The following is a 26077-nucleotide window of genomic DNA, read 5'->3' on the forward strand; positions in this document are numbered from 1 at the left end:
AATTTAAATTTGTCTTATTTGAATTAATTTTCAAGTTTAATATTCTATATGTTGATATTATTCATATTATTAATATTTTTGTATTTGAATTAATTTTCCAGTTTAATATTTGCATTAATTAAAAAAATGGAATATTGTTATGTAATTAATTTGTGATAATGAATGAACAATCTAAGACGTGCATCCTGTAATGGACGAATACAACGAAAAATAAAGTAAATTAACAAAAATTAAGTAATAATTAACAAATACTTAACAACTAACAAACAGAATTAAATATTTGTCTTCGTTTCAAAACAACGACTGGAGAAGTTTTGCCTAAAACCATAAAAAAAAAACTTAAAAGACATGTTAACATAAAAAGTTGTCCTCAAAACAGCAAAACCCTGATATGAGAAGATGGGTTCCTGCTATCACATTCAAAGATAATTTTCTGGCCTGAACGAAAAGAATGACGACGACAAAAATTCTTCCACCCGCTACCAATTTTGATGGTTCTATAAGGGAACTTTCCTTTTAAAACCTTGCATTCAACATCCTTCAATAGTCCATGAAGCGTAACAGTTTTGAATCTACCTTGGCGAAGATATTCAGAAAATCCAGGAGGTATAACCTTCAATAAAATCAAAATAGTAAGTAAACAAAAAGAATACAATATAGCATGTCAAAAAAATCAATGATAAACTCACCAGAGAACTTGAATTTAAGTCTACCGGAGACAAATTCATGGAAAAATGGTGAAAGGGACCAATGGTCAACGGTTCCTCCCTTCAACTTCTTCCAAATAACGATTGAAATAAATTTCAGGGACATCTTCCACATAAACGGTTATATGGAAAGCGTTTTGGCCTACATAACGGAATAAAATAGTGTGATCCCCTTCAAACCCATAAAAATCAGCCAAAGTCCACCACCCTGTCATGATTTCTGGCGACAACAAATCTTGGTTATACTCTACTATATGTAGATTGCCTGCGCTATCTGCAAGGGTCCACTCTTCACCAAGTTCTTTTTGAAACTCAATAGCAAATGCCCGATCAACATACCCAAGCTAGAAATTTTGAAAAAAAGAAATAAATTAAGCAACTGCAGAAAATGTATAAAAGTAAAAGTTAAGAAAATAACGACAAAAAATACATACTTCATCGCGGATGTTCATTGAACAAAAAAGACCTCGTGTGTCAAGTTTAACAATTTCTTCAGCAGTGGGCGCCATGGCAGTGAATAATAGAACAACAGAAGTAAGGAAGTGGGAAAGAAAGTAGGACTCTGAATAATAAATGAATGGCTTTAAATAAGGGTTTAAAGAATAAAAATAAAAATAAAAAAGGCTACAATATATAATATAATTTAACAATAACAATGATTACTTGTTGCAGTAAATATTGAAAGAAGATATTATGATTTGAAAGTAGTGTATAAAGCAGAGTACTGTCACAATATATGGGAAAACCAAAACGGGCACAGTATATATTAAAAATTAATATAAATATATTAAAAATTAATATAAATATATTAAAAATTAATATAAAGAAAAGAGAAGCATCCAGAATATAATTAATAATAATAATAATACTATATCATAATGATTACTTGACAAAGAAGAAAGAATACAAACAGTGTCAGTATAAATTTATCAGAATCTCTTTACTTTAATGTTCGCATAATGATTACTTACTGCAAGAACTATTTTTAAAAAAACAGCATTCAAAAAATAAGTTAATATGTTAAAGGAAGTGTATATCTGAGAAGAACAGCTGCAGAAGAAGGCTACAATATATAATATAATATAACAAATAATGATTACTTGTTAAAGTAAATCTAGAAAGCAGATATTATGATCTTGAAAGTAGTGTATAAAGCACAGTACTGTCACAATATATGGGAAAACCAAAACGGGCACAGAATATATTAAAAATTACTATAAAGAAAAGAGAAGCATCTAGAATATAATTAACAACAATAATACTATATGATAATGATTAATTGAAAAAGATCAAAGAATACAAACGGTGTCAGTATAAAATAATATATAAAAAAATAAAATTTATCATAATCTGTTTAATTTAATACAAAAAGAATATATGAAAGCTAATAATATGAAAAAATGAAAGAATAAATAATAATAATTAATAATAAATAATAATAAAATGAAAGCTAATAATACACAAACACAATTGCCTCTTAAACATTTTCAAACTTGAATCAAAAGCAAAAAACTGGATTGGAAACCTGCAGATGAAATGGTTGAAAAAAGTATGAGATGAACAGAAGAACAAATCAAATGAAGAATTTAAAATATCAAAAGCAAGAAATAAATAGAAATTTCATGAACATATGCCTTACAAAACTGGAAAACAACTGGTATAAATGAAAAAGACCAAAAGAGATGTACAGAATGAACAATAATCTTGAACAGAAAATAAAAAAAAAACTGCAATAGAAAACACTTGAGATAAAAGAGAAATGTACAGAATGAGCAAGAACCTTGAACAAAAAGTTAAAGGCATCAAGAAGGCAAAAAGAAATTCAGAATGCAATTAGAATAGCAGGAAACAAACCTAGAAATTTTGAACCGAGAAACATAGAAACAAATAAACAAAAAGTGCCTTGGATATGAGAAGAGGACGCAACAAAAAACCCAAAGAGGAGGTGAAAAACATTACCTTTTACGTGCTTTGTTAATCTTGAGGTTTTCAACCATAAAACAACAAACTGAAAAAAAAAAACAGAAAAAACAACAACGCCATTAACGATTAAACCATCGAAAACCCTAGAATGCAGAAAAATATAAATTAACCGTAAAAATAAAATATCTATTAATCACAAAACCCTAAAAACAGAACATAGACGTGATAATGAGACGAACAAAAATATAGAAAGTAGACGTGATAATGAGACGAACAAAAATATAGAAAGCATTACCTGGTCCATGGAGAATGAAGAGAAGAAAACGAAACACAAAATGAAAAGGCGTTGGATACAACACAATATATAGTGAAAAAGAAAGTGTCATTACCAATTCAAATTTAAAAAGAAGGCGCCATTTCTGAAGATGGGTAATGCTGTTTTTAGGGAAAACTACTTTCCAATAGAGCAGCTCTGCAGTTGCCGAAATGGTGAAAAGAGTAAAGGAAAAAAAAGGAGAGAAGGGGGCAAAAGATGAAGAGGAGATTAGGGTTTCAGAGAAAAATGGAATGAAAGAGAAAGAGAGTGTTAAAGAAAGAGAACAAAAAGAGAGCGAAATGAGGAAGAATGGGGAAACGAAACGGGAAAGTGAGATTTAAAACAGGACACGTGTCACATTTTTGTTTGTCCAGGTGTGTTGTGTTGATTGGTTGAAATTTTACTACTTTTGGTATTAAATCTTTTTTATTTTTTTTTTCAAAATTTTCTGGAGATGACACGTGTTTAAACTTACCCTGAGAGTTCCCTCTATTTGTATTATGTATAGATAATTGGTCTTTGACATAGTAATTTTAATAGACTTAGTTCTTAATAAATGTAACATAATTAAGTAAGTTTCGACTGGGTGTGATATAGAATGAACTTAAAATCATGGAATAGAGTTCATGATTACATTTTGGATTATAAGTTATGTACCGGTATGGGTGAGACCGACAGTTGGTCTCCCTGACCGGGACCCACCTGGCTGTCCGAGACCTGGTGTACTTGACAGAGACCAGTGGGAACCTGGCCGAGACCTGAGAGACTTGACCGAGGCGAGAAGGACCCTAGTCAAGCACCCAACACGAAGACAAAGACTTCAATAGTTTTCTAGGTCTCATCCCCTTAGCAGGAACAAGTTAATAACCCTAGTCCATTGTCAATTTAAGAAATATGATTCATTTCGTGATAATTATAGAATTAACTTAGAATAATGGAATATAGTTCATTATTAGATTTTGAATTATAAGTTAGAAGGGATGATGAGGGTATCGTGAGCAATTTCAATAATAGGGTTCATTGATATTTGTGGTAGTAGATGTTATGTGACATAAAAATCATACTTATTTTAGTTTTTGTATAAATTAAATTTGTTTATTGTTGTATAAATTAAATAAAGTTTTTTTTTACAATTTAAATTAATTTTATGTTGTAGAAATTAAATTAAATTATTTTATATAAATTAAAGTAAATTTTTATTGTCTAAATTAAATTAAATATTTTTGTATAAATTAAATAATTTTTTTTTTAAAAATTTAAATTAATTTTATGTTGTAGAAATTAAAATAAATTATTTTTTATAAATAAAAGTAAATTTTTATTGTCTAAATTAAAAAAAAAATTTATATAAATTAAATAATTTTTTTTACAATTTAAATTAATTTTATGTTGTATAAATTAAAAAAAATTATTTTATATAAATAAAATTAAATTTTTATTGTCTAAATTAAATTAAATATTTTTTTATAAATTAAATATTTTTTTACAATTTAAATTAATTTTATGTTGTAGAAATTAAAATAAATTATTTTATATAAATAAAATTAAATTTTTATTGTATAATTAAATTAAATATTTTTATGTATAAATTTAATTAATTTTTGTATTGTATAAATTAAATTAAATTGTTTTTTATAAATTAATCAAAGTTTTTGTTGTATAATAAAATTAATTTTTTTTAGATTAAATTAATTTTTTTGTTATATAAAAAGAATATAATTTATTTTATAAAAATTGAATTGATTTTAAATATTTTAAAGTATGCGTCGGCGTCGGACCTGGCCAACGCATACTGGGATTATATAAAAAAAAATTTGGTTCCCGGTTTTCCAACCGCCCCAATTCCCCAATTAAAACCCTAACATTCACTCGTCCCTCCGCATCTCCCTCTTCCCTCCTCCGCCTCAGCTCTCATCGTTCAGCGTCTCCCTCCTCCCTCCTCTGCCTCAGCTCTCGATCGTTCAGCATCGCCCTCCTCCCTCCTCTGCCTCAACTCTCGATCGTTCAGCGTCGCCCTCCTCCGCGTCACGTACAGGTCTCCCTCCTCCGCGTCCAACTCTCCCTGCTCCGCGTTGCTGTCCTTCGCGTCCAGCCGCGTCGCCCTCCTCCGTGTCCAGCTCTGACTCCGCGGCCGTCACTCCTCCTCCGCTGCGTAGCTTCATCCGCCTGCCTAGTCTCCTACTCAGGTTCAGATTTGAGTATTTTTTATTTGGATTATTGAACTGATTTTTGAGTTGGATTATTGAGCTGTGGTTGCTGGTATTATTGATTTTACTTGTGAGTTTTGTTTTGAGTTTGAGTTTATGCCTGAGTTTTGTCCTGTACTGTATATGTTGTGTTGTCGCGCCTTTATATGAGCCTCGTGCAGTTTCTCAACGGTGTTCAATTTCGTCTTTCCTATTTTGAATTTGAATTCATCCACTTTTATTGTACTGAACAATTGTTGTAAATAATTCTTTTGTTAATTGGTTAAAATTATTAAACGAATCCCGTCAATGAAACTTAATTATTCTACCAAATATTTTGTGTTCAGTTCTCTTTTTTTTTCTTATAATAATTGATAGTGCAATGTTTAATCAAATAGAAAAATACCATCTCGTTTTTGGCTTTGGATATTTGTGTACAGATACATGATTGCCTGTTTAGGGTTTTTTCTTTTATCTTTCTTTACAACAAAACTTGATCATTCATACAGTTTTGCATATGCCTTTTTGAAGTCATTTGTTATCAAAGTTGACAACTTTATTTTGAATTGAAATCAAACTGTTAAGTAAGGCTAACTTCCAGTAGAGACAAGTCAAGTAAGGCTAATGTAATGGTTTAAATAATTTAAATTTTTATTTATTTAGAATTTTTAATAATTATGAAGTTTTTAATTTTTGTAGTGTTGAAAAAAAAATATTGATGATGCAAAGAATAAAGTTCATTTAGTGACTTATATCCTTTTGAAAGGTAAACATTATGTTAATTATTTTAATGTTTAAGAACATGTGCAACTTATAATAATTACTACTTTGCTTTAGGATGATGGGAGATGCAAAGAAATCAGTGGATAATTTGGCACTTGTAGAAGGATCAATATGTGCATTCTACCTACATCGTGAGATAACATATTTTTGCTCTTATTATTTCAAACGTGTCAGCTTGTCAAATAGAAGTTTGAGAAATGATCCTCGAACATTTATAAATGAGGAAGACCCGCACATTGTCGGTTTTGAATAAATGTGGACGCCCTAGTGGTTCTAGCAAGGACTATTGGTTAAGTGATAAAGAACATCGTTCTGCCCATGTTCATGTCCTCATCAATTGCGATGAGGTCAAACCATTTATTGAGTAAGTTTAATTGTACATAATTTGAATTAAATTATTGTAAGTTGTGTAATTCGCTAACTAATTGTAATCAATATTTAAAGATTGTTCTTACAAGTGTACTCAATCAATGACGAAGATGCTTCGACAGTCATACATGCTAATTTTCCCGAATGGTTCAAGAGCTACGTAAGTGTAACCTAAACCCATATGTGCTTCTTATTAAATCACAGTTTCATAAATAAATGTAATGTTTTCTTATCACTAAAACATAGGTTCACGATGAAAGGAATGTAATAAATCCACACTTGAAGGGACTTTCTTGGGGACCTAATTCAAAGACAACATCATGGAACATCTACTTCGTCAATGGATATAAATTTCATACAAAGGCATGGGGTGATGGTAAGAAAAGACAAATAGTGGGTTGTATGTTAAAGGTATCACTGCGGAGGAGAAGATGACTTTTAAGGTACAATTCATCATATATATGAATTGGAGTATGTTGCTCTCAATAAGAACATCCCGCTTTTCTATTGTGAATGGTTTGATCCTACAATTAATGTTGGGACTAGATTTCATACACAATATAATTTAGTTGAAATCAAGTTAAGTGGCAGATATGGACCCTATGATCCATTCATTCTTCCGCAGAAGGTCAAACAAGTTTATTATCTCACTTATCCAAACATATGTAAAAACCTTCGTGGGTGGTGTGTTCCAATTAAAACAAAACCTCGAGGATATGTGCAAGTTGACAACATCAACGATGAATTGCCGTATCAAGCTGAGGAGACGTCTAATGTGTTAGCAATTACAAGAATTGAACATTTACAATGTTTAGCTGACACATCTAATGTCGAAGTAGTTGATGACGATGATGATATTGAAGCACGTAATGATGACGATGATGAAGATGTTGACCTCTTAAATGAAGATTATTCAGAACATCACATACTCACTGACGATTCAGATTTTGATAACAATGAAGACTAATGTATATACTTGTAGTCAATTATAAACAAAACATGTGATCATTACATATTTATACTAATATTATGAACGGATGATTTTTCAGGAAAAATGGTTAGGACTAGAGGGAGGGATGGTAGGATTGTTAGGCGTGGGCAGCCGAGACGTGGAGTTTCTACATCGATGCACGGTGAGCTAGCTATAGACCTGGGAAACATCCCTTATTCTGGTATTTTACCACCGTCTGATCCTGGTAGTCCATATATTTCATCCCATTCCTCGACACCATCTTCTAGCCCGTCTTCCTCCATCCTCTCGTCCTCTGGGCATGGAGAATTTTGGCATGCTTGTCCCCACCCCACTATATCACCTCATCACACACATGTTTCATCATCTTCACACCCTCTTAGTATTCCAGTACCACCAGGATCATCATTCTCTGCTCCGACTTACCATCAGAGTGTCCCTACACCACTCCACCAGACTCAGAGTTTTCCACTCCAGCCTACCCCTGGTACATTTGTGCAGCCCACCCTGGGTACTTTTGTGCAGGCCACCCCTGGTACATTTGTTCAGACCACCCCTGGTACATTTGTTCAGACCACCCTTGGTACATTTGTGCAGACTACTCCTTATCCCATTCTCCACACCACATCTTCTCCATCTGTCCCGACTACTGCTGCCTCTGTGCAAGGCCTCTCTGACCATGTTGACCATGGTGCCACTACTGCTTCAGAGCATGACCTCCCCCCATGAGGAGGTTCAGCGTGACCCTACTGGTAGGGTCATCATCCAACTTCTTGGTAGAGGGTAAGTCATCCTAAATGTATATTTAATTTTATCTTTATATTACTATGTTTGTAATTTTATTTGTTTATATTTGTAGTTGGACGCCAAATCATTTTGCTAGTGAGGCCATTGGACATTGCATTCGATCTCAATTTAGAGGTCCATATCATCATTATGATGCCATGCCTGAGGAGGACAAACTGAAATGATGGACTGACTTTCAGGTAATTTTAATTTTTGACAAACTACAGTCACTTGTTTTCTTGTGGACTCAAAGTAACTATTTTCTTCTTTTTAACAGACTAGAGTCACTTGGGCACCCCATGATGAATGCCAAATTAAGAAGGTCTACGAGTCTAAAGTCAAAAAAAGACTTTGTGACATGTTGACCAAGGCTAGGACAAAGGGTGTCCGCCCTAATTGGATAGGAGAGCAAACATGGGTTGAACTTCTAAACTATTGGGATTCACAACAATTCAAAAATAAATCAACTCAAAATAAAGCCAATAGGAGTTCAGCTCGTGGTGGAGCACTGCACTCTACAGGTAGAAAATCACATTCAGATATTGCAGTTATCTTAGTAAGTACTTGTCACTGCCTTACATGAAATCATTTTACATTTGCTACCTATAATGCTTTTAATTGTACAACATTATTAGGAACGTCAATATGGTCGTCCTCCAGAACCTGATGAACTATTTATGGCCACCCATACAAATAAGAAGGGTGAATGGGTTGATTCTCGTGCGAGAGAAACTTATGTAAGTTATTCTTTTAACTTGTTTTATATTTATATTTTAATTTTCTAACATTTTCATTTCCTAATGATCTGTGTAGGAAAACTATCATAAGCGCTTGAAGGCTCTTCAAGTAAATAGTTCTCAGGATTCTAATACCGATGTTCACCAACTTGATCCTGCAACTAAGCTTCAAACATGGAAAGAAGCTGCTGGAGGAAAGAGTAGAGGTCGGGTGTATGGTACAGCAGACTTGGCTGCTAACATCCGCCAAGGAGTTTCTTCTCTCACCCAAGCCTCTGCTTCTGGTACTTCACAATTTGCACATGTGGTTGAAAATCAAATGCTTCGTGCTGAACTTAGTATGCGGAGTCAGAAGTATGCACACTTGGAGGATGAGCTGAATGTTATGAAAGATAAACTTATCTCAATGGAACGTGAGAAAAGCACAACACAATTCGATCATCAGTATGATCCAAAACAGGATGATCAACCTGTTCCTTAAAGTGCATTCTATAATGTAAGTTTAACTATTTGACATTTTTATTATATACTAAGTATTTTAATTATTTCATTTATTTATTTATATTCTTTACATTTTTTTACAGGTTTATCCTATCACTATGGAATTCATTTTGCTACTTCTAGTTAAATTTTTAAAGTACAATTTTAATTGTAATATTTTCTTTAAGTATTCATATCATTTTGAATATTTGAATTGATAAAAATTTTGTCTAACTATTTGTATTACTTTTGTACTTTGGATGTGTTTGTGGATGATAGATATTTTCTGAATGTGATTTGGTTGGGATTTTTTCTTTACAGGTAATCTGGCTTGCAAAAAAATAATTTTTTTTTCTTCCCTATATGCGTCGGCTTTTGCGTGGGCCTGGCCGACGCATAATCTGTTCTCATTTGTGTGGGCCTAGTCGACGCAAACACCATATTTATCTTATGCGTCCGTTTGGCCCACGCATAAGCCGCCACATGTGCGCCATTTTGCGTCCGCTCAATTTCTGTGTTTTGCGTCCACTTTGCGTGGGCTAGGCCGACGCAATGTGCGTCCAACATAGTGGCCCACGCTATTTTTAATTTGCTTCCAGCCTTTTCTCGTGGGATGCCCAGCGAACGCAAAACCGACGCATAAGCGTCCGTTTTTAATGTTTTGCGTCCGTTTTTGGCCCACTCTAATAAGTGGTTTTCTTGTAGTGTTTACTATGTTTTCTCCTATAAGTTGAACTTCACTAGTTTGAAAGTCTTATTTAAATTTTTCACTTGTTTTATATTTAAGTTATAGGATAGATTTAAATAAACTATAAACTATATGTAACATATATTAATTATTGCAAAAACTAAATCTATTTGGAAAAAACAATAGTTTTTTTAATAAGTCAATAGATGTTTTCAATAAAATGATTAAAAAGTAACTCTATTATATATATATATATTTATTTATTAATTGTGAATTCTGTTCACTATGTTTATATTTTGGTTTCTTTTGTTTTCTTATTATTTTTTTTTTTACATTTGTGTATATTCGTTGTTTTTTTTAATTGAAAATATATTGAGGAAATGTACTAAATGGGTTAAATGAGATAATGAGAATCTCTTAAAATAAATAAATAAATATATATATTTAAATGGTCCTTAAAATTAAATTTAGGTTGGAAAGTCATTTAGGTGGAAGAAAACCATATTAGGATATTCCAAAGATAGTTATTTTTAATTAAATATACAAAGTTAATGTAATTTCTAAAACTCTTAACAAACCAATTATGTTTTTATAATTATGTCAATTAAAGTTCGGTAAACGACATTACATTGTTGTTGGTGGACTTTAACTTATTTTTAATTATCTTCTTTTGAATGGTCTTCAAGAGGGAAGCTTTTCTATATGGATCAGGACTACAAATCTAATTGAACGAATGTTTTACTTAAATTTAATTTAATTGATTAGTTATTACATTTGGTTAGTTTTGTTATTTTTATATAATCTTTTATTTAAATAATTTTAATAATTAAAAGTTTTGATGTATATTATCATGAAAAGAGTGCTTAAAACTGGGTCTAGTTGCATCATTAATATAATTTAGATTTAACATTTTAAAATTTACATTCAATCATTTAATTTATTTCATTATTCGGATATTATTTGGATATGGATTGTTTAGTGTAATGAACCTACCAAATTTTTTATAAAAAAACATCATGTTTGATTTTAATAATTATTTTTAATATAATTTTATATAAATGTATAATTGTATACAATAACGTACAATAAATTCGTATAATAATTATGTATAATTTAATAATTATTATTTAATTTCTTAATATCATTAATTTTTAATTTATTTTAGATATATAAATATTTAATTGTGTGTTATACTATTAGGATTTAAGGTTTAGGGTTTAATATTTTATCATATCACATGCCTCTAATAATGTTTTCACAAGAGTTAATTATCATAGTTGTTCCTTTATAATGATTTTTTATTAATATTTTTATTTTCTGTTACTGTTAATTAAAATAAGAAAAAGAGAATATATTTTGTTATATGTTATTTATTTCATGTTACATATATTTGTTTGTTATGAAACAGTGAAGAAATATGGTTTTAAAAAGAATTAGGGTAAAGATAAGAATTTTAGTAATTTTTGAATTGATAATAATTAGTTAAAGTGAAATCTGAAAATCTATAACCCTAATTATTTTATTTGAACAAAGGAAGTTGGATGGATGGAGACATTTGAGAGCATACTTGTCCAAACAGAAGAGTTGCAATGAATAGAAATAGGAAAACCACAAAGCAATTCCAAAGAATTTCATCCTATTACGCACGCTAGAGGCACACCCATCTTTCTTACTTTCTTTTTTTTTTAGAAAGAAAAAAACAAAGGAATGAAAGCTCTGAATTTTGCCCTCTATTTCAAATAATTTCGATTGCAATGACAAAGTCTAATCAAGAGGTTGAATGATACTGGCTACTGAGGCAGTTACGCTGTAAAAACTGTATTTCCTCGTTTTTTTCTTCTAATTCTGAAATGAAGTAGGAAAACTTTCAGAACTAAAAATACAACTGAACTAATATTTTGTTTTACCATCTTTTATTTAAATAATTTAAATAATTAGAAGTTTGATGTATTTATAAAAAAAAATGGGTAAAACTAGTCTTGGACATGGGTCGGGTTGTATCATTAATATAATCTTTTAAAATTTACATTAATTCAATAATCCCTAATCAATTTGAAAGAGTTATTTAGATTTTAATTTATATTAAATTAAGGTTATTTTAAAAAATATTAGTTTTAAAGGAGGGAAATGAACCTACCAAACTTTTAATAAAAAAACATCATATTTAATTTTAGATTTTAATAATTATTTTTAATATAACTTTATATAATTGTATAATTGCGTACAACGTACAATTATTTTGTATATATAAATAATGTTTATAATTATGTACAATAACTTAAAATTATTTTTGATATATAAATAACGTTTAATTGTGTGTTTTCTTATTACGTTCAAATGTCATCGATTAAAGTTCAAATGTCGTCAGTTAAAGTTCTATTAAGTACATTATATAAGGACATTATATTATTGTTTCTAAACTTCAAAGCTTAATATCTCAATCAAGCAATATTCAATGAAATCATGAATTAGTATTTTCTTATAATTTTAGGACACATTTTCTGTCGAGTTTTAAGTTGGAGAGAGTTTGCTCAGAGACACTTGAATTTCATATAAGAACATCTCTCCAAAGTTAATCAGTTTTATTCCTTCCAAATTATTCTGCAAAGAATATAAAACATTAAAATTTTAAATACATTAAAGTAAACCCTAAACCCTTAATCAAATCTAAGTCAAGTGTATTCTCTCTGTTAATCAAATCTAAGTTTATCAGTTGTATCTTTCTCAATTGTATTGTCATCCGAATATGTAATCATGAACAAAATAAATATTTCAAAAATCAAAACCTTTCGATTTCCAAACTCCTTCCGTACTTGTGGTTCAGGGGAATTTGAACGCACTCAGAAGACTTTTCGTCGATATCCATTGAAATGAATGTGACAAAAAATGAAATGTCCATATTATATTATCTTCTATCCCACGAATTGAATTGTCTTCCAGGAAGCTATTCTAAATTGATTTCAAAATTAAAAATATAATTGAACTAACGTTTTACTTAAATTTAGTTTACTTTTTTAGTTATTACATTTGATTCCTTTTGTTATTTTCATATAATCTTTTATTTAAATAATTAGAAGTTTTGATGTATTTATGATGAAAAAAATGGATAAAACTAGTCTTGGACATGGGTTTAGTTGCATCACTAATATAATTTAGATTTAATATTTTAAAATTTACATTCAATCATTTAATTTAATTTATTTCATTATTTGGATATGAATTGTTTTAGTGGTAAATCAATTTGAAAGAGTTATTTAGTTTTTTAATTTATATTAGATTAAGGTTATTTAAAAAAATATTAGTTTTAAAGGAGGGAAATGAACCTACCAAATTTTTAATAAAAAAAATATGTTTGATTTTAGATTTTAATAATTATTTTTAATATAAGTTTATATAATTGTATAATTACGTACAACGAACAATTATTTTGTATATAATGGTTCTCTAGTTTCTATTCTGCAAGTGCAACCAAGCAATCATTGTACTTGTACATGGCGGAAGTGAAGTTTTTTTTCACAAATTTTCCTCATGAGTACGCGGAAAGGGACATGTGGAAGATTTTTCAAAGGTGGGGAAGGGTCGCCGACGTCTTTATTTTAAGAAGACTCAACTCCGGAAACCGGCGTTTCGGGTTTGTGAGTTTTCAAGGGGTGGTGGATGCACACGCTTTAGAGAGGAGGCTTGATGCTATTTGGATTGGGCTTTGGAAGTTGCGGGTAAATCTACCTAAGTTTAGGAGGAAGGAAACACTCAAACCTGAGGTGGGTGGCAGAAGGAAGCATGAACAGGTAAGGAAGACTTGGAGGCAGAAGAATCAACAAAGAACATTTGCTCAGGTGGTTAGGGACGGAGATGAGTCTGCCTCTAAGAAGGTCCAGAACGCGAGTATGGATTGCTTCCAAGTTGTAGTAGAGTCTACAAAGTGGTTGGAGGAGTGTTTTGTAGGGAGACTTATTGAGTTAAAAAATGTGATGTCCATTAAGGAAAGTTTTATGTTGTGTGGTTTTAATTCAGTGAAGTTGAGGTCCTTAGGGGAGAAGTTTGTGTTGTTATCCTGTGATGAACTGGGAGTGTTAGAGAAGATAGTTGCTGGAAACAAAGACTTGTTAGATGGAATTTTCGAGTCTCTCGTCCCTTGGGATGCTAGTTCTGTGGTTGATGAAAAATTCGTTTGGGTCCGATGTAGGGTGTCCTGCTGGCACTTTGGAGCTACTAGTGTTTCGAAACTATTGGGTCTCTTGTTGGTTCGTTAGTAGAGATTGACGAGGCCACGATAACAAGGGAGGTGGTCGAGTTTGCTCGGTTGCGTGTCAGAATCCCGATAGGAAGTGTGGAAAAGTTGGTAAAGCAAGTGCAGATTAATGGCAAGTTATGCAACGTATCCTTTGAAGAAGAGTTAGAGGTTCCGGTTGCCATGCAGAGGCTCCTTGATCGTCAATGGGGAGTGGTTTGTGAGGAAGAATCCAAAGCAAGCTTAGTTGAATTCGGAGGAGTTGGGTCTGTTAATTCTCTAGACTCGGAGCTTGGCGAAGGGTTTGAACCAAAAGAATGAGAGGAGGAAACGGTTCAGTATCCTGTGGAGGTGAATGGAAGCTTGCTAGATGGTGAAGGTGGCGCATGCAAATACAATCATTGCGGAAAGAGTCAGTCTATGCTAGGTGAAGTAGGTGCTATGTGTAATTCTGGGGTAAATCTGTCCAACTTGGATTATGATTTTTCCTACTTTGGTAACCCAATAGTTTTTTCAAAAAAACTAGAGGAGAGCATTAAAGTTAGTGGGGCCCAGTCAGGTGGTTGTGCAGAAAAGAATATTGGTCTTAATGACGCATTAATTTCTCAGGAGAAGGAATGGTTTGATGACCTAATTTGTGTTGGGCCTATTCTGGCCCAAGAAAGACACGCGTCTAGGGTTGGGACTGAGTCAGCGGTGGCGGCGGCTGCCACGTGCGTTGTCACAGAGGAGCTTGCAAGCGTAGAGGCGATGCGGTCTGCGGTGGTTGGCGGTAAGGAGGCGTCGCGACCTATAGTGGTTGGCGGCGAAGAGGTGTCGCGGCCTGCACTGGTTGGTTGCGGTTCTGGTGGATGGTCCGCTTGTTTAAACGGAAGGTTATCACCGTCCGATAGGGGCGTTCGCGGAGCAGCGCTGTCCAGCGGTGGAGTTCTTTATGTGGACTTGAGTGCAGCGGCAGGTGGCAGTCTTGTGTCCACGCCGTCGTCGGCAATTGGTGCCAATTCGATCGACGAAGTCGGAAGATTGGGGTGGAGCGGAGACATAGGAGGTTGTGAGGGTGCGAGTATGGTGAATGGGAGGGAAGATGAAGTAGGTCAGCAGTTCAGTAGTGCGGTGGCGGACGGTCGGAGGAGTTTAAATGGAAGTGAAAACAAGGTCTCGAATCCTTCTTATTCAATCAATGGTGTGACCCGTCAAATGGATGGAAGCTTTGTAAGTCGCGAGTTCAACTGTGTCCCTTTGGTCAATTTTAGAGGAACAGGCTCACAACCTCGAGCTTTGTTGGACGTTAATGTTAGTCGTGAGTCCTATGTTCCTCTCAGCCGAAGCATCGACAGTGCTGTCCAATATGGATCTAGGCTTAATCGATTGAAAAACGATAACTTTGAAGCTGCTAGAATGTGGAGCATAGGAAAGGAACTCGGGTTCTCCTTTATTGGTGACGAGGAAATTGTTATTAGCAAGTTAAAATCTTCGGAAAATCGAGACAGCGGTAAGCAGAAAGTTGTTGGGAAGGAGAGCAGTGTTTCAGATGATGAAGGTTGTTAGTCTGAATATAAGAGGGATAGGAGGGGGTATTAAACGAAAATATATTAAAGATCTGGTCAGCAAAGAACAGGCAGATATGTTATGCTTACAGGAGACTAAATGCGACAAGGTTAGTAAGGAGTTGATTTTTCATTTGTGGGGATCTAATGATATTGGGTGGATTGAAGTTGGTGCTAAAAATAATGCAGGAGGGATCATAACTATGTGGAGAAACAACCAATTCCAACTCGTCAATTTTGTCAGAGGTAACAATTTCTCTGCTGTAGAAGGGGTGTGGAAGGGTGGTGGAGGGGTTCAGGTTGTTATAGTTAACGTTTATAGTCCAAGCTTGTTGAGGGAAAAGAAGGTTCTTTGGGAAGACATCGGTGAGCTTAAACGACGCCAGAACAATAGGGTGTGGTGCGTGATTGTAGACTTTAATTCTGTTAGGAGACAGGAAGAGAGAAGGAGTTTGTTCTCCACGTCTGATTACAGCAGAGATATCAGAGGGTTTAATGACTTTATTGAAAATTCTGAGCTTGTGGATGTACCGATGGTAGGGAGAAAATTTACTTAGTACAAGCCAAATGGGTCAGTTAAAAGTAGAATTGACAGGGTCTTGGTGTCCAGGGAATGGCTGGATGTGTGGCCGGATTGTAAACAATTTGTTTTAAGCAGAATTGTTTCTGATCATTGCGCTTTAGTGCTTAAGGTCTCAAAAGTGGATTGGGGTCCGAAACCGTTCAGAAGTTTGGATGCGTGGCAGAGTGACAAGAGGTTTAAAGATTTTGTCAGAAGCAAATGGCATAGTTACGAGGTACAGGGCGGAGGCATGTTTGTGTTTAAAGAAAAATTGAAAAAGCTGAAGGCTGATTTAAAAATATGGAATAGGGAGGTCTTTGGTTATGTGAACCTTGAAAGGGATAAGTTGGTCAAGAAAGTTCAAGAGCTGGATGAAAGAGATGATGAAAGTGATCTAAACGAGCAGGGTAGGGAGGAGAGGCGGGTGTTGCTGGTAGAATACAGTCGGTTCCTTTTTAAGCAAGAGGCTATTTTGAAGCAAAAAGCTCGTCATCAGTGGTTGCAACATGGGGATCTCAATACAAGCTTTTTTCATTCGGTTGTGAAGTGGAGGAGGGCGAGAAATGGCTTAAATGGAGTTTTTGTGGATGGCCTATGGTGTGATAATACAGAGGTGGTAAAGGATAAGGTTAGGAATTTTTTTAAATCTCGGTTTGATTAATTTGAGGGGGTTCCTATAAGGTTGGATAATGTTGCTTTCAGTTCAGTTTCTGGGGAGGAAAATAGAATGCTAGTAGAAGATATTTCTGAAGAAGAAGTTAAAGTTGCAATATGGAGTTGTGAAAGCTCGAAGAGTCCCAGTCCTGACGAGTTTAACTTTGGTTTTTTAAAGTTTTGTTGGGAGATCTTTAGAGAGGATGTTCTGAAGGCAGTGAATGAGTTTGCAGATAGAGGATGTTGGCCCAGGGGGTCAAACGCGTCTTTCATCTGTTTGGTTCCCAAGATGGACAATCCGCAGCAGCTAAGCGACTTCAGACCTATTTCTTTGGTAGGTTGTTTATACAAAATTGTCTCGAAGGTTTTGTCTCTCCGGTTGAAGAAGGTGATGAGTAAGTTGATTGATCCCAAGCAATCAGCTTTCTTGGAAGGAAGGGGCATATTGGATAGTGTCCTCGTGGCAAATGAGGTTTTAGAGGAGGTGAAGCGAAGGAAGAAGAGTTGTGTTTATTTTAAAGTTGATTACGAGAAGGCCTATGACTCTGTAAGCTGGGAGTTCTTATTCTACATGCTTGGAAGGCTAGGCTTCTGCGAAAAATGGATCAGATGGATTAAATCTTGTTTGGTTTCTTCCTCTGTGTCCGTGCTTGTAAATGAGAGTCCTACCTTAGAATTTTGTCCAAAGAGGGGTCTTCGTCAAGGTGACCCTCTTGCGCCTTTCTTGTTTCGCATTGTGGCAGAAGGATTGGCAGGCGTTGTAAGGATAGCTGTAGAGAAGAATTTGGTGGAAAGTCTGGAGGTTGGGGCACAAAAGGTTAAGGTGAACATGCTTCAATATGCAGATGATACTCTGTTTTTATGTGAAGCGAATTTTAAATCGGTCTGCAATCTGAAGGTTATCCTGCACTATTTTGAATTAGCCTCTGGTTTGAAGGTTAATTTCTCAAAAAGTAGAATTGGAGGGGTGGGGGTTGATCATACTGTGATTCAGCAGTATGCTGCAACCCTTAATTGTGAAGTGATGAAAACTCCCTTCAAATATCTGGGGTTGCTCGTTGGGGGGAGTCACAAGCGAGTCTCGTTTTGAGACGGTGTATTAGAAAGAGTTAAGAGCAGGTTGGGTAGATGGAAATGCAGATTTCTCTCGTTGGCAGGGAGAGTGTGTCTTATTAAGTCGGTGCTTTCTGTCATTCCGTTGTTTTATTTATTCATGTACAAACTGCCTGTTGCTGTGTTAAAGGAGTTTGAAAAGGTACAGAGAAGGTTTTTGTGGGGATGGGGAGATGAAGGAAGGAAAGTAGCGTGGGTCTCGTGGAGAAAGGTGTGCGAGCCTAGAGAAGCTGGTGGTCTTGGAATTTTGAATTTAAGGTTTTTCAATGCAGCACTGCTGGGAAAGTGGATTTGGCGTCTGGAGACTGAGAAGGATGGTCTGTGGAAAGAAATTCTTGAATCTAAATACGGAGGCTGGAGAAATTTGCAAGAACAAAGGAGTAATGCTAAGGATTCCAGCTGGTGGAGAGACTTGAAGGGGGTTTGGGGGATGGAGGATTGGGGTAAATCCTTTGAGAATTGTTGCGAGTGGAGAGTGGGAGACGGGAAGGATATTTTGTTTTGGAAAGATGTTTGGGTGGGCAACGAAGATTTGAGAAGTAAATTCCCAAGATTGTTCTCTTTGTGTGGTAATAAAGAAGGTAGTTTACAGTCTTGTGGGGAGTGGGTTAATGATAGATGGGAGTGGAAGTTAATTTGGAGGAGAGGTCTGTTTGATCGGGAAATATGCTAGGAAGTCCAGCTGTTACAAGAAGTGCATGGAAAGACCCCTATCTTGAATTCTGCAGATAGTCGAGTTTGGAAGGCTGGTAAGGATAGTGGTTTCTCGGTAAAATCTGCCTATGATCTTTTAAGAGGCCCTGTTGAGGGAAAAAGTGTGTTTGTCTTCCTCTGGAAGATTACTGCTTTGCCCTCAGCACAGATTATCGCTTGGAGGGTGTTTGTGTTGATTAATTCGATTGTCACAAAAGCTAACTTGGAGAGACGTGGAGTTTTGGTGGATACCAATCTATGTAGTTTTTGCAGGATGGCTATGGAGTCGACAAAACACATGTTTTTTGACTGCAGGATAGCTTGGTTAGTCTGGAATCAGTGCTATACATGGTTAGGGATTGCGTCGGTTGACCATGCTGTCCCAACAGCTCACTTCTTGCATTTTATTTTGCTAAATGCTCCTGTCCAGGTTAATGTAGTTTGGAATTGTGTTTGGATAGCTGTAGTTAGTGAATTATGGAAGCACAGGAATAAACATATTTTCCAAGGAGGGGTGATCGATCATTCGGAAGTGTTCACTTTGGCACAATTAAAGGCTTGGTCTTGGGTAACTTCTAAAACTGTTTCTGCTAGTTTTACTTTCTGAGTGGAGTGGTGCATTGATCCTAAGGCTTGTATGTTTTCAATAAAGTGAGCTTTTATAAGAGTTACTCCTTCGGTTGGGTTATTTGTTGTTCTTAACTTCTGTTGTTCTTTTTGCCCCTTGTTGTGGTTGCAAAGAGATTGTATTGGGTTTGGTTTTGAGTTTGTACGGGTTAGTTTTGAATTGGTACGGGTTAGTCTTGAAAGTGAACAGACTATACGGGTTTTTAGTGGTAGATTTGTTTGTCTCTCTATTTGTTGGTTTGAGAGACCAAAGAAATTGTCTCATATTTTTTAGGTATGTATAAGGGTTGAACCACCCTTTAAATGTTCCTGTTATTTAATCTTTTTGCTGATAAAAAAAAACAATTATTTTGTATATATAAATAATGTCTATAATTACGTACAATAACGTAAAATTATTTGTATATATAAATAATGTTTAATTGTGTGTTTTCTGATTATGTTCAAATATCATCCTTAAAATATGTCGTCAGTTAAAGTTAATGTAAAGGACATTATATATAAGATGGTGAACGTGTTCTAGCTTGCGAACAGGGAACAGTGACTCTTGAAGAAGGACTTGAATTGAAAAATGTCCTTTATGTTCCCAAATTAAAATGCAATTTTACTTTCAGTACCTCAATTGACGGATAAAGAAAATTGTGTTGTAACATTCACTGATAAATTGTGTATTATACAGGACCGCACTTCGAGGACGCTGATTGGAGCAGGTGAACGGAAAGATGGGCTTTATTGGTATCGTGGGGTACGGAAGACTCAAGCATGTCATGTCAAGATGGAAAATTAACTAGCACTTTGGCACCAAAGATTAGGACATCCGTCATTTCAGATTGTGCAAATGCTTCCTGATATAAGTGGGAAATGTACTCGTGATGAGTTGAATACAGTTTGTGAAGTTTGTGAAAAATCGAAACAAACGAGAGATAAGTTTTTCTTAAGTGCGCATCAAGCTTTGAATATTTTTGATTTAATTCATTGTGACTTATGGGGTCCTTATAAAACTCCTTCATCCTGTGGTGCTTCATATTTTTTGACAATTGTGGATGATTGTTCACGGGCAGTTTGAATCTATTTGTTAAAAGAAAAAACAGAGGTATCAGTTATAAAACTCCTTCATCCTGTGGTGCTTCATATTTTTTGACAATTGTGGATGATTGTTCACGGGCAGTTTGAATCTATTTGTTAAAAGAAAAAACAGAGGTATCAGTGACTTTAAAAAGTTTGGTTCTAATGCTATGGTTATATATAAGATGATCATGATTTTTTGTTTGTGCATGTAATAGGTGATCCTTAAGGACCCACTAGTAATCAAGGAAGGGTTAACCAGAGAAGTTCTTTAGTCATATTATCATTTTTATTTTACTTATAATTATTAACATAATTTATACATATTAATATTATATTAACATTATTATTAATATTATTATTATAATTAATATTATATTAATATTATTAATATTATTCATATTATTAATATTTATTAATATTATTCATATTATTAATATTATTAATATTATTAATATTTATTAATATTATTCATATTATTAATATTATTACTATTATTATTATTATTATTATTATTATTAATATTATTGTAAATATTATTAATATTATTATTAATATTATTATAAATATTATTATTAATATTAGTATAAATATTATTATTAATATTATTATAAATATTATTATTATTATAAATATTATTATTAATATTATTATAAATATTATTATTGATATTATTATAAATATTATTATTAATATTATTATAAATATTATTATTAATATTATTATAAATATTATTATAAATATTATTATTAATATTATTATAAATATTATTATAAATATTATTATAAATATTTTTATAAATATTTTTATTAATATTATTATAAATATTATTATAAATATTATTATTAATATTATTATAAATATTATTATTAATATTATTATAATGAATAGTTTCCAGTATCTGATTCTTCAAAATTTGATACTGCAAATGTAACCAAAAAATAAATTATGATGATGTATATATGTGATAAGTTAATGTCACTTCACAAACAACTTATTTTTACTTATTGAAATTCATAAAAACAATCTTTAAGAATTGAATAATAATTTCAATTAATGAAGTGCCTTCTAACTTCAATTAATAAATCAACCTCTAAGACCTAAGTTCAAAGCATATTTAAATATATATACCAGTTTAGGCTAAACTCACTAAAAAATTTAATTATATCTATTTATTAAGAATTGAGAAAATATAAAATATAAAATATTTTATTGATGTTTTACAATAAACTTTTAACACTGAAAAAAAATTAAAAAACTCTATTATTTTGATGAGATTTTAGAATAAATATTTAGAATTTAACGAAGGTTTTAAAATAAACCTTTGGAAATTAACGAAGGTTAAAAAAATCTTTGTTATTTTATGGAGGTTTTAAAATAAACCTTTGTAAATTAACAAAGGTTAAAAAAACCTTCGTTATTTTGTGGAGGTTTTAAAATAAACCTTTGGAAATTAACGAAGGTTAAAAAAACCTTCTTATTTTGCGGAGGTTTTAAAATAAACCTTTGGAAATTAATAAAGGTTAAAAAAACTTCTGTTATTTTACTGAGGTTTTAGAATAAACCTTTGGAATTTAGCTAAGGTTAAAAAACCTCTGTTATTTTGTTGAGGTTTTAGAAAAAACCTCCATTAATTAAATCAATTCCTAAGGTTATATTAACCTCCACTAAATAACCTCTATTAAAACCTTTTTTTCTTGTAGTGACATATTTTTATATAAAACATGAGACATAATTCAGATAATAACACGTGGGAGTTCATCCATCATTTTGCACTTATCAATATGAATTATAAAAGAAATAAAAGACAGAAGCAAGTTGATGAAAGAATTATTAATCCAACATTATCTTAAACTAAACCATCAATCATAATCTCAAACCCATCAATCATAATCTCAAACCCATTTATAGAAATTAATTCTTTCTATGAATTCAAACTTAACTAATTATCTATTCGTTCAAACGTTGTCTTTTATGCACAGAAGAAAAAGAAAAGAACTGCACAGAACTCACATTCGTTGAACATAATATTATTATACATTGATGCTTATCACATTCACAAAGAGATGCATAGAACTCTCATGACACAGATGCTTGCTGCATTATTCATGGTTTTTGCTAGCTAAGAGAGTTGCACATAACTCTCATACCTTCAACCTTATTCTATACAAAAGTACAACATAATTAATACAACCTCATACAATTGACATTAAATAACTTGCTTGAGTTTTTCTGAAGGAACCCTAAGAGTTTGAGGAAATGGTCTTCCTCCTTTTTCCATAGATTTTCGTTTCAGACGATGCTGTCTTTCTCCATACAAAATATCAGCAAGCCTTCATAAAAACACATAAAACCATTATCCTCAAAACTAGTTAAATTAATAATTGACTAAACCAGAAGGTAATGAATTCATTATTTTTTTCACCTGTCAAGAGCCTCAGCATTTGTTTCTACAGCTTGTTCTAGATCAAAAGTATCCAAATTCCTTTTTACAACTTTTTCTTGTAACAGTTGTTTTCCGGTGTCTTCAAGGCCGTCCATGTTTTCTTGTGTAACATTACTCGGGTCACTAAAATCAGGATTCAAGTTGTATTCTTGCCATTGGTTACAAGATTCATCAATATATAATCCAAAACTATAAATAATTCTTAAGAGAAATGAAAACCTCTTACCACCAATATATGAAAAGAAATACCTGAATTCGAAGGTAGCTACTGTTGGGTTGAAAGTCTGAGAAGAGTGAAGCAAGGTTGTATTCAGTAATGGCTGCAGAAGCATAAGGGACAAGTTCCGCATTTTCCTTAGAAAGCCAGTCAGAATCTGTCCAATTGGAAGCGATCTGAGCATCATAGATGTCCACAAATTTTGTGATTCCAGTTCCTAAAGACAACACTAGGATTTTGGGATATTCATAGTGTTGTAACACTTCACTCACTGCTGCTTGTGTCTGGTGAAATTAAACTTGATAGTGTTAAACTTGATACCTTGTATCATGATTCATATTTGTAATCAATAATTAAACTACTTTACCGGATCCCCAGCTGCTAAACCACCATCAATCATATTGAACTCAACACCATCATTCTCAAAATAGTAGACTGGTAGAGCCACGGGTAAAGCTGAAGTGGATATGCATATGTCCGACATCAAGGCATTGAAGTAGGGAACATTCTTCAGCTGCATCACCAAAACATTATATTAATTGGTGTTTGGTTATTAATGTATGTTTTCAATACGAGGATATGCTGCTAACCTTGTAGTTTGAGAATATAACTGGCTTTTGTGTCTTGAGGTCGACAGCTGGGATTACAACATTGGTGAGTGTCTGACTAAGTCGTGTGTCTCTCAACAGTTCACGGGTTATGTTATGTAAAGGCTCCCCATCGAATAAGGGACCGGGGAAAACTCTGCATGTTGGTTGTTTCATCATCAGAAATTGATAGAATATTAACATTGATGATGTTGCGTTGTGAGAATATTAATATTATTAGATATACCCAGATGCTTTGAATATATTAGGGCCATTTTGTTTGTAGAAGTCTACAATTTGTGCAGGACTAAAGGCAGCACGATTAGGATTCTGAGGGCTTGGGGTGGCTAACATAGCTGTCATGAGTCCACCAGTGCTAGTCCCTCCTATCACGTCAAAATAATGTGCTATATCTGCATTTGGATTCTTAGCCTGCAACTCAACCAAATTCAAATTAACCTCATAAATATTCATTCATGCCATTTCAATACATGCATAGTATTAACCACAATAATCAACCTTAAGAGCCTTATCTAAGTGATCAAGAACTTTTGCTGGAATAATCCCCTTGATACCACCACTATCAACGGTCAGAATAGTTATCATGCTTCCATAGTCTGGTGGAGGTAGTTTTTGGGTACTCAATCCACCAATCAGTTGCCCCCCAAACACCAAAACAAAAAACAAAACCAAATGAGCCATTAATTGCTTCACAAGAATATTGTACTCAATTACTGTGTTTTGTGCTCAAATGGGGTAAGTCTATTTATAGAAATAGTTTGGAGGATAGATGCAAGTACCATGATTAAACAAATGTTTTTTTTATGCATGATAATGCCGTTCATTGCTTACAAAATCTTTGGAGTTTTCAGTGATTCCAAAAGGAGAGGATAATACAATAAAATCCACTGTCCATCCTCATCATTAATCAACATTAAAAGCAAATGCACAACTGATTTTTTAAGACTTTACTTTTACCAAAGTTATCCATTTGGAAACACCTAATATAATGCAAGATGAATTTGAGGCACTAATAGATTCAGACTCCTCACATTGAACACAAAATCTACATTCATGAAAAAAGAAACCTAAAATTCTATGGTGATTAAATGTGACATTATTAGGTCCCTATAACTTTCACATCTTCTCGCTCAAGTTGTTGAAGTTGAATGTTTGAAATTTGTTACATAGCGTCTTCTCTTGCAGATTTTTTTTTTTTTTTTTTTATTTTTCATTTTTTGCAGGTTCGCTACTTGTCCGTGTGAGGTTCTCAGGGCTCTAGTCCCCACAACTCAAGGTGTCACTGTTCATTTATACTCATAATTAGGATAACAAAACAGACAAGTTCTACATGTTTTGTTCTGATTTGCCACTGGCATGTCAAAAGTGAGATGAGTCACGTTAACCTCTCAAGTTCTACAGGTTGTAATTAGTAACTCATCTCGTGAGAGGGTGGACTGCTCCGCTACTTTTTTAAATATTTTTTTTAATTATTTTGTTTTGGATCTATTTACTTGGTTGTAGTAATGGATATTAACAATACTTCAATGAATAAAATGATCTATAAAGAAATTAATGTAAATTAAATTCTATATAAAACATTGACCACTGTCAATTTTAATTCCTAAACACATGAGATTCCTTTTTAAAATTACCAAACACAAATACGAACGGATTGACAGGCTATCCCATTCTACCCCGCTTGTGATCTGCCAGATTAACGAGTTAGGCAGACTGATCTAATATCGGTTGACAAGTTCAAAAATTTAACCCGCCTCGCCTAATTGATGGTGGAGCGGTTGACGGGTCACCCTAGTTTGCTATCCTACTCAAAATGTGGTCTGAGTTAGGAGGAGAACAACTATCTTCTCTACCACTTTAAGAGGAGCACGAAGCTTTGGTTATCAAGGAAAGCTAAAGATTTTAAATAAGGTATAATGATACATTGAAAAACCTAATTTTTTATATAACCACATTACAACTCCCAATATTATTATTTTAATATTTTTTTATATCATTTAATTATAAATTTATTCTTTATTATATATATTTATTTCTAAACCTATCACATAAGTGATTATATACAACTTCAAGAGTTGTCAAACTATCATTTTCCTTTTGAATATGTATACATTTTAAATATGTATACTGTCATGGGCTAAACTGTTTTTTGGTATGTAGTGAGGTATTTTGTCAAAAAATATATCCAAGTTGTAAGGAACTGGTGAATTTGTAATGTTGCAGGGATTTATTTTATTTATGTTAAGTCTTCAGGAGAGTGCATGAGAAAGTATATGTTTCTTGGAAGGCTTGTGATGCTCTTGTTGAGGATGGATAGAACATTTAGTATTTCCTGCTATTTTTGCTTAAAGTTTTATTTTATTTTTATA

General features: G+C 33.1%; 3 protein-coding genes and 1 long non-coding RNA gene across 5 annotated transcripts; 2 read left to right on the forward strand and 2 right to left on the reverse strand.

The window, feature by feature from the left end:
- Window positions 1-313: 313 nt before the first annotated feature.
- Window positions 314-1484, reverse strand: LOC137819268 (uncharacterized). The gene is made up of 3 exons (XR_011082263.1): window positions 1142-1484; window positions 690-1051; window positions 314-613 (listed from the first exon to the last, which is right to left on the reverse strand). It is a non-coding gene; the product is annotated as an uncharacterized lncRNA (long non-coding RNA).
- A 6495-nt stretch (window positions 1485-7979) lies between these two features.
- On the forward strand, window positions 7980-9258 carry LOC137813533 (uncharacterized). Its single transcript, XM_068615856.1, has 5 exons — window positions 7980-8037; window positions 8114-8175; window positions 8318-8596; window positions 8676-8777; window positions 8854-9258. The coding sequence occupies exons 1-5, from the start codon at window positions 7980-7982 to the stop codon at window positions 9256-9258; spliced, it is 906 nt and encodes a 301-aa protein (XP_068471957.1).
- Window positions 9259-13436: 4178 nt separating this feature from the next.
- LOC137813542 (uncharacterized) lies at window positions 13437-14497 on the forward strand. The gene is made up of 2 exons (XM_068615869.1): window positions 13437-14127; window positions 14199-14497. The coding sequence occupies exons 1-2, from the start codon at window positions 13437-13439 to the stop codon at window positions 14495-14497; spliced, it is 990 nt and encodes a 329-aa protein (XP_068471970.1).
- A 7954-nt stretch (window positions 14498-22451) lies between these two features.
- Window positions 22452-24430, reverse strand: LOC137819425 (patatin-like protein 2). Of its 2 annotated transcripts, XM_068623276.1 has the most exons (7): window positions 24207-24430; window positions 23935-24119; window positions 23691-23844; window positions 23468-23614; window positions 23132-23384; window positions 22863-23031; window positions 22452-22770 (listed from the first exon to the last, which is right to left on the reverse strand). In XM_068623276.1, exons 1-7 carry the CDS (start codon window positions 24387-24389, stop codon window positions 22647-22649), a joined length of 1215 nt encoding a protein of 404 aa, XP_068479377.1. In that variant the 5' UTR covers window positions 24390-24430; the 3' UTR covers window positions 22452-22646. The 2 variants fall into 2 exon arrangements, with proteins under 2 accessions (XP_068479377.1, XP_068479378.1); XM_068623277.1 differs by lacking the exon at window positions 22452-22770 and having other exon boundaries at window positions 22867-23006; window positions 23133-23384.
- Between the last annotated feature and the right edge of the window lie 1647 nt (window positions 24431-26077).

This window comes from Phaseolus vulgaris, chromosome 10 (assembly GCF_000499845.2).
Source record: "Phaseolus vulgaris cultivar G19833 chromosome 10, P. vulgaris v2.0, whole genome shotgun sequence".
Lineage (NCBI taxonomy): Eukaryota > Viridiplantae > Streptophyta > Magnoliopsida > Fabales > Fabaceae > Phaseolus > Phaseolus vulgaris.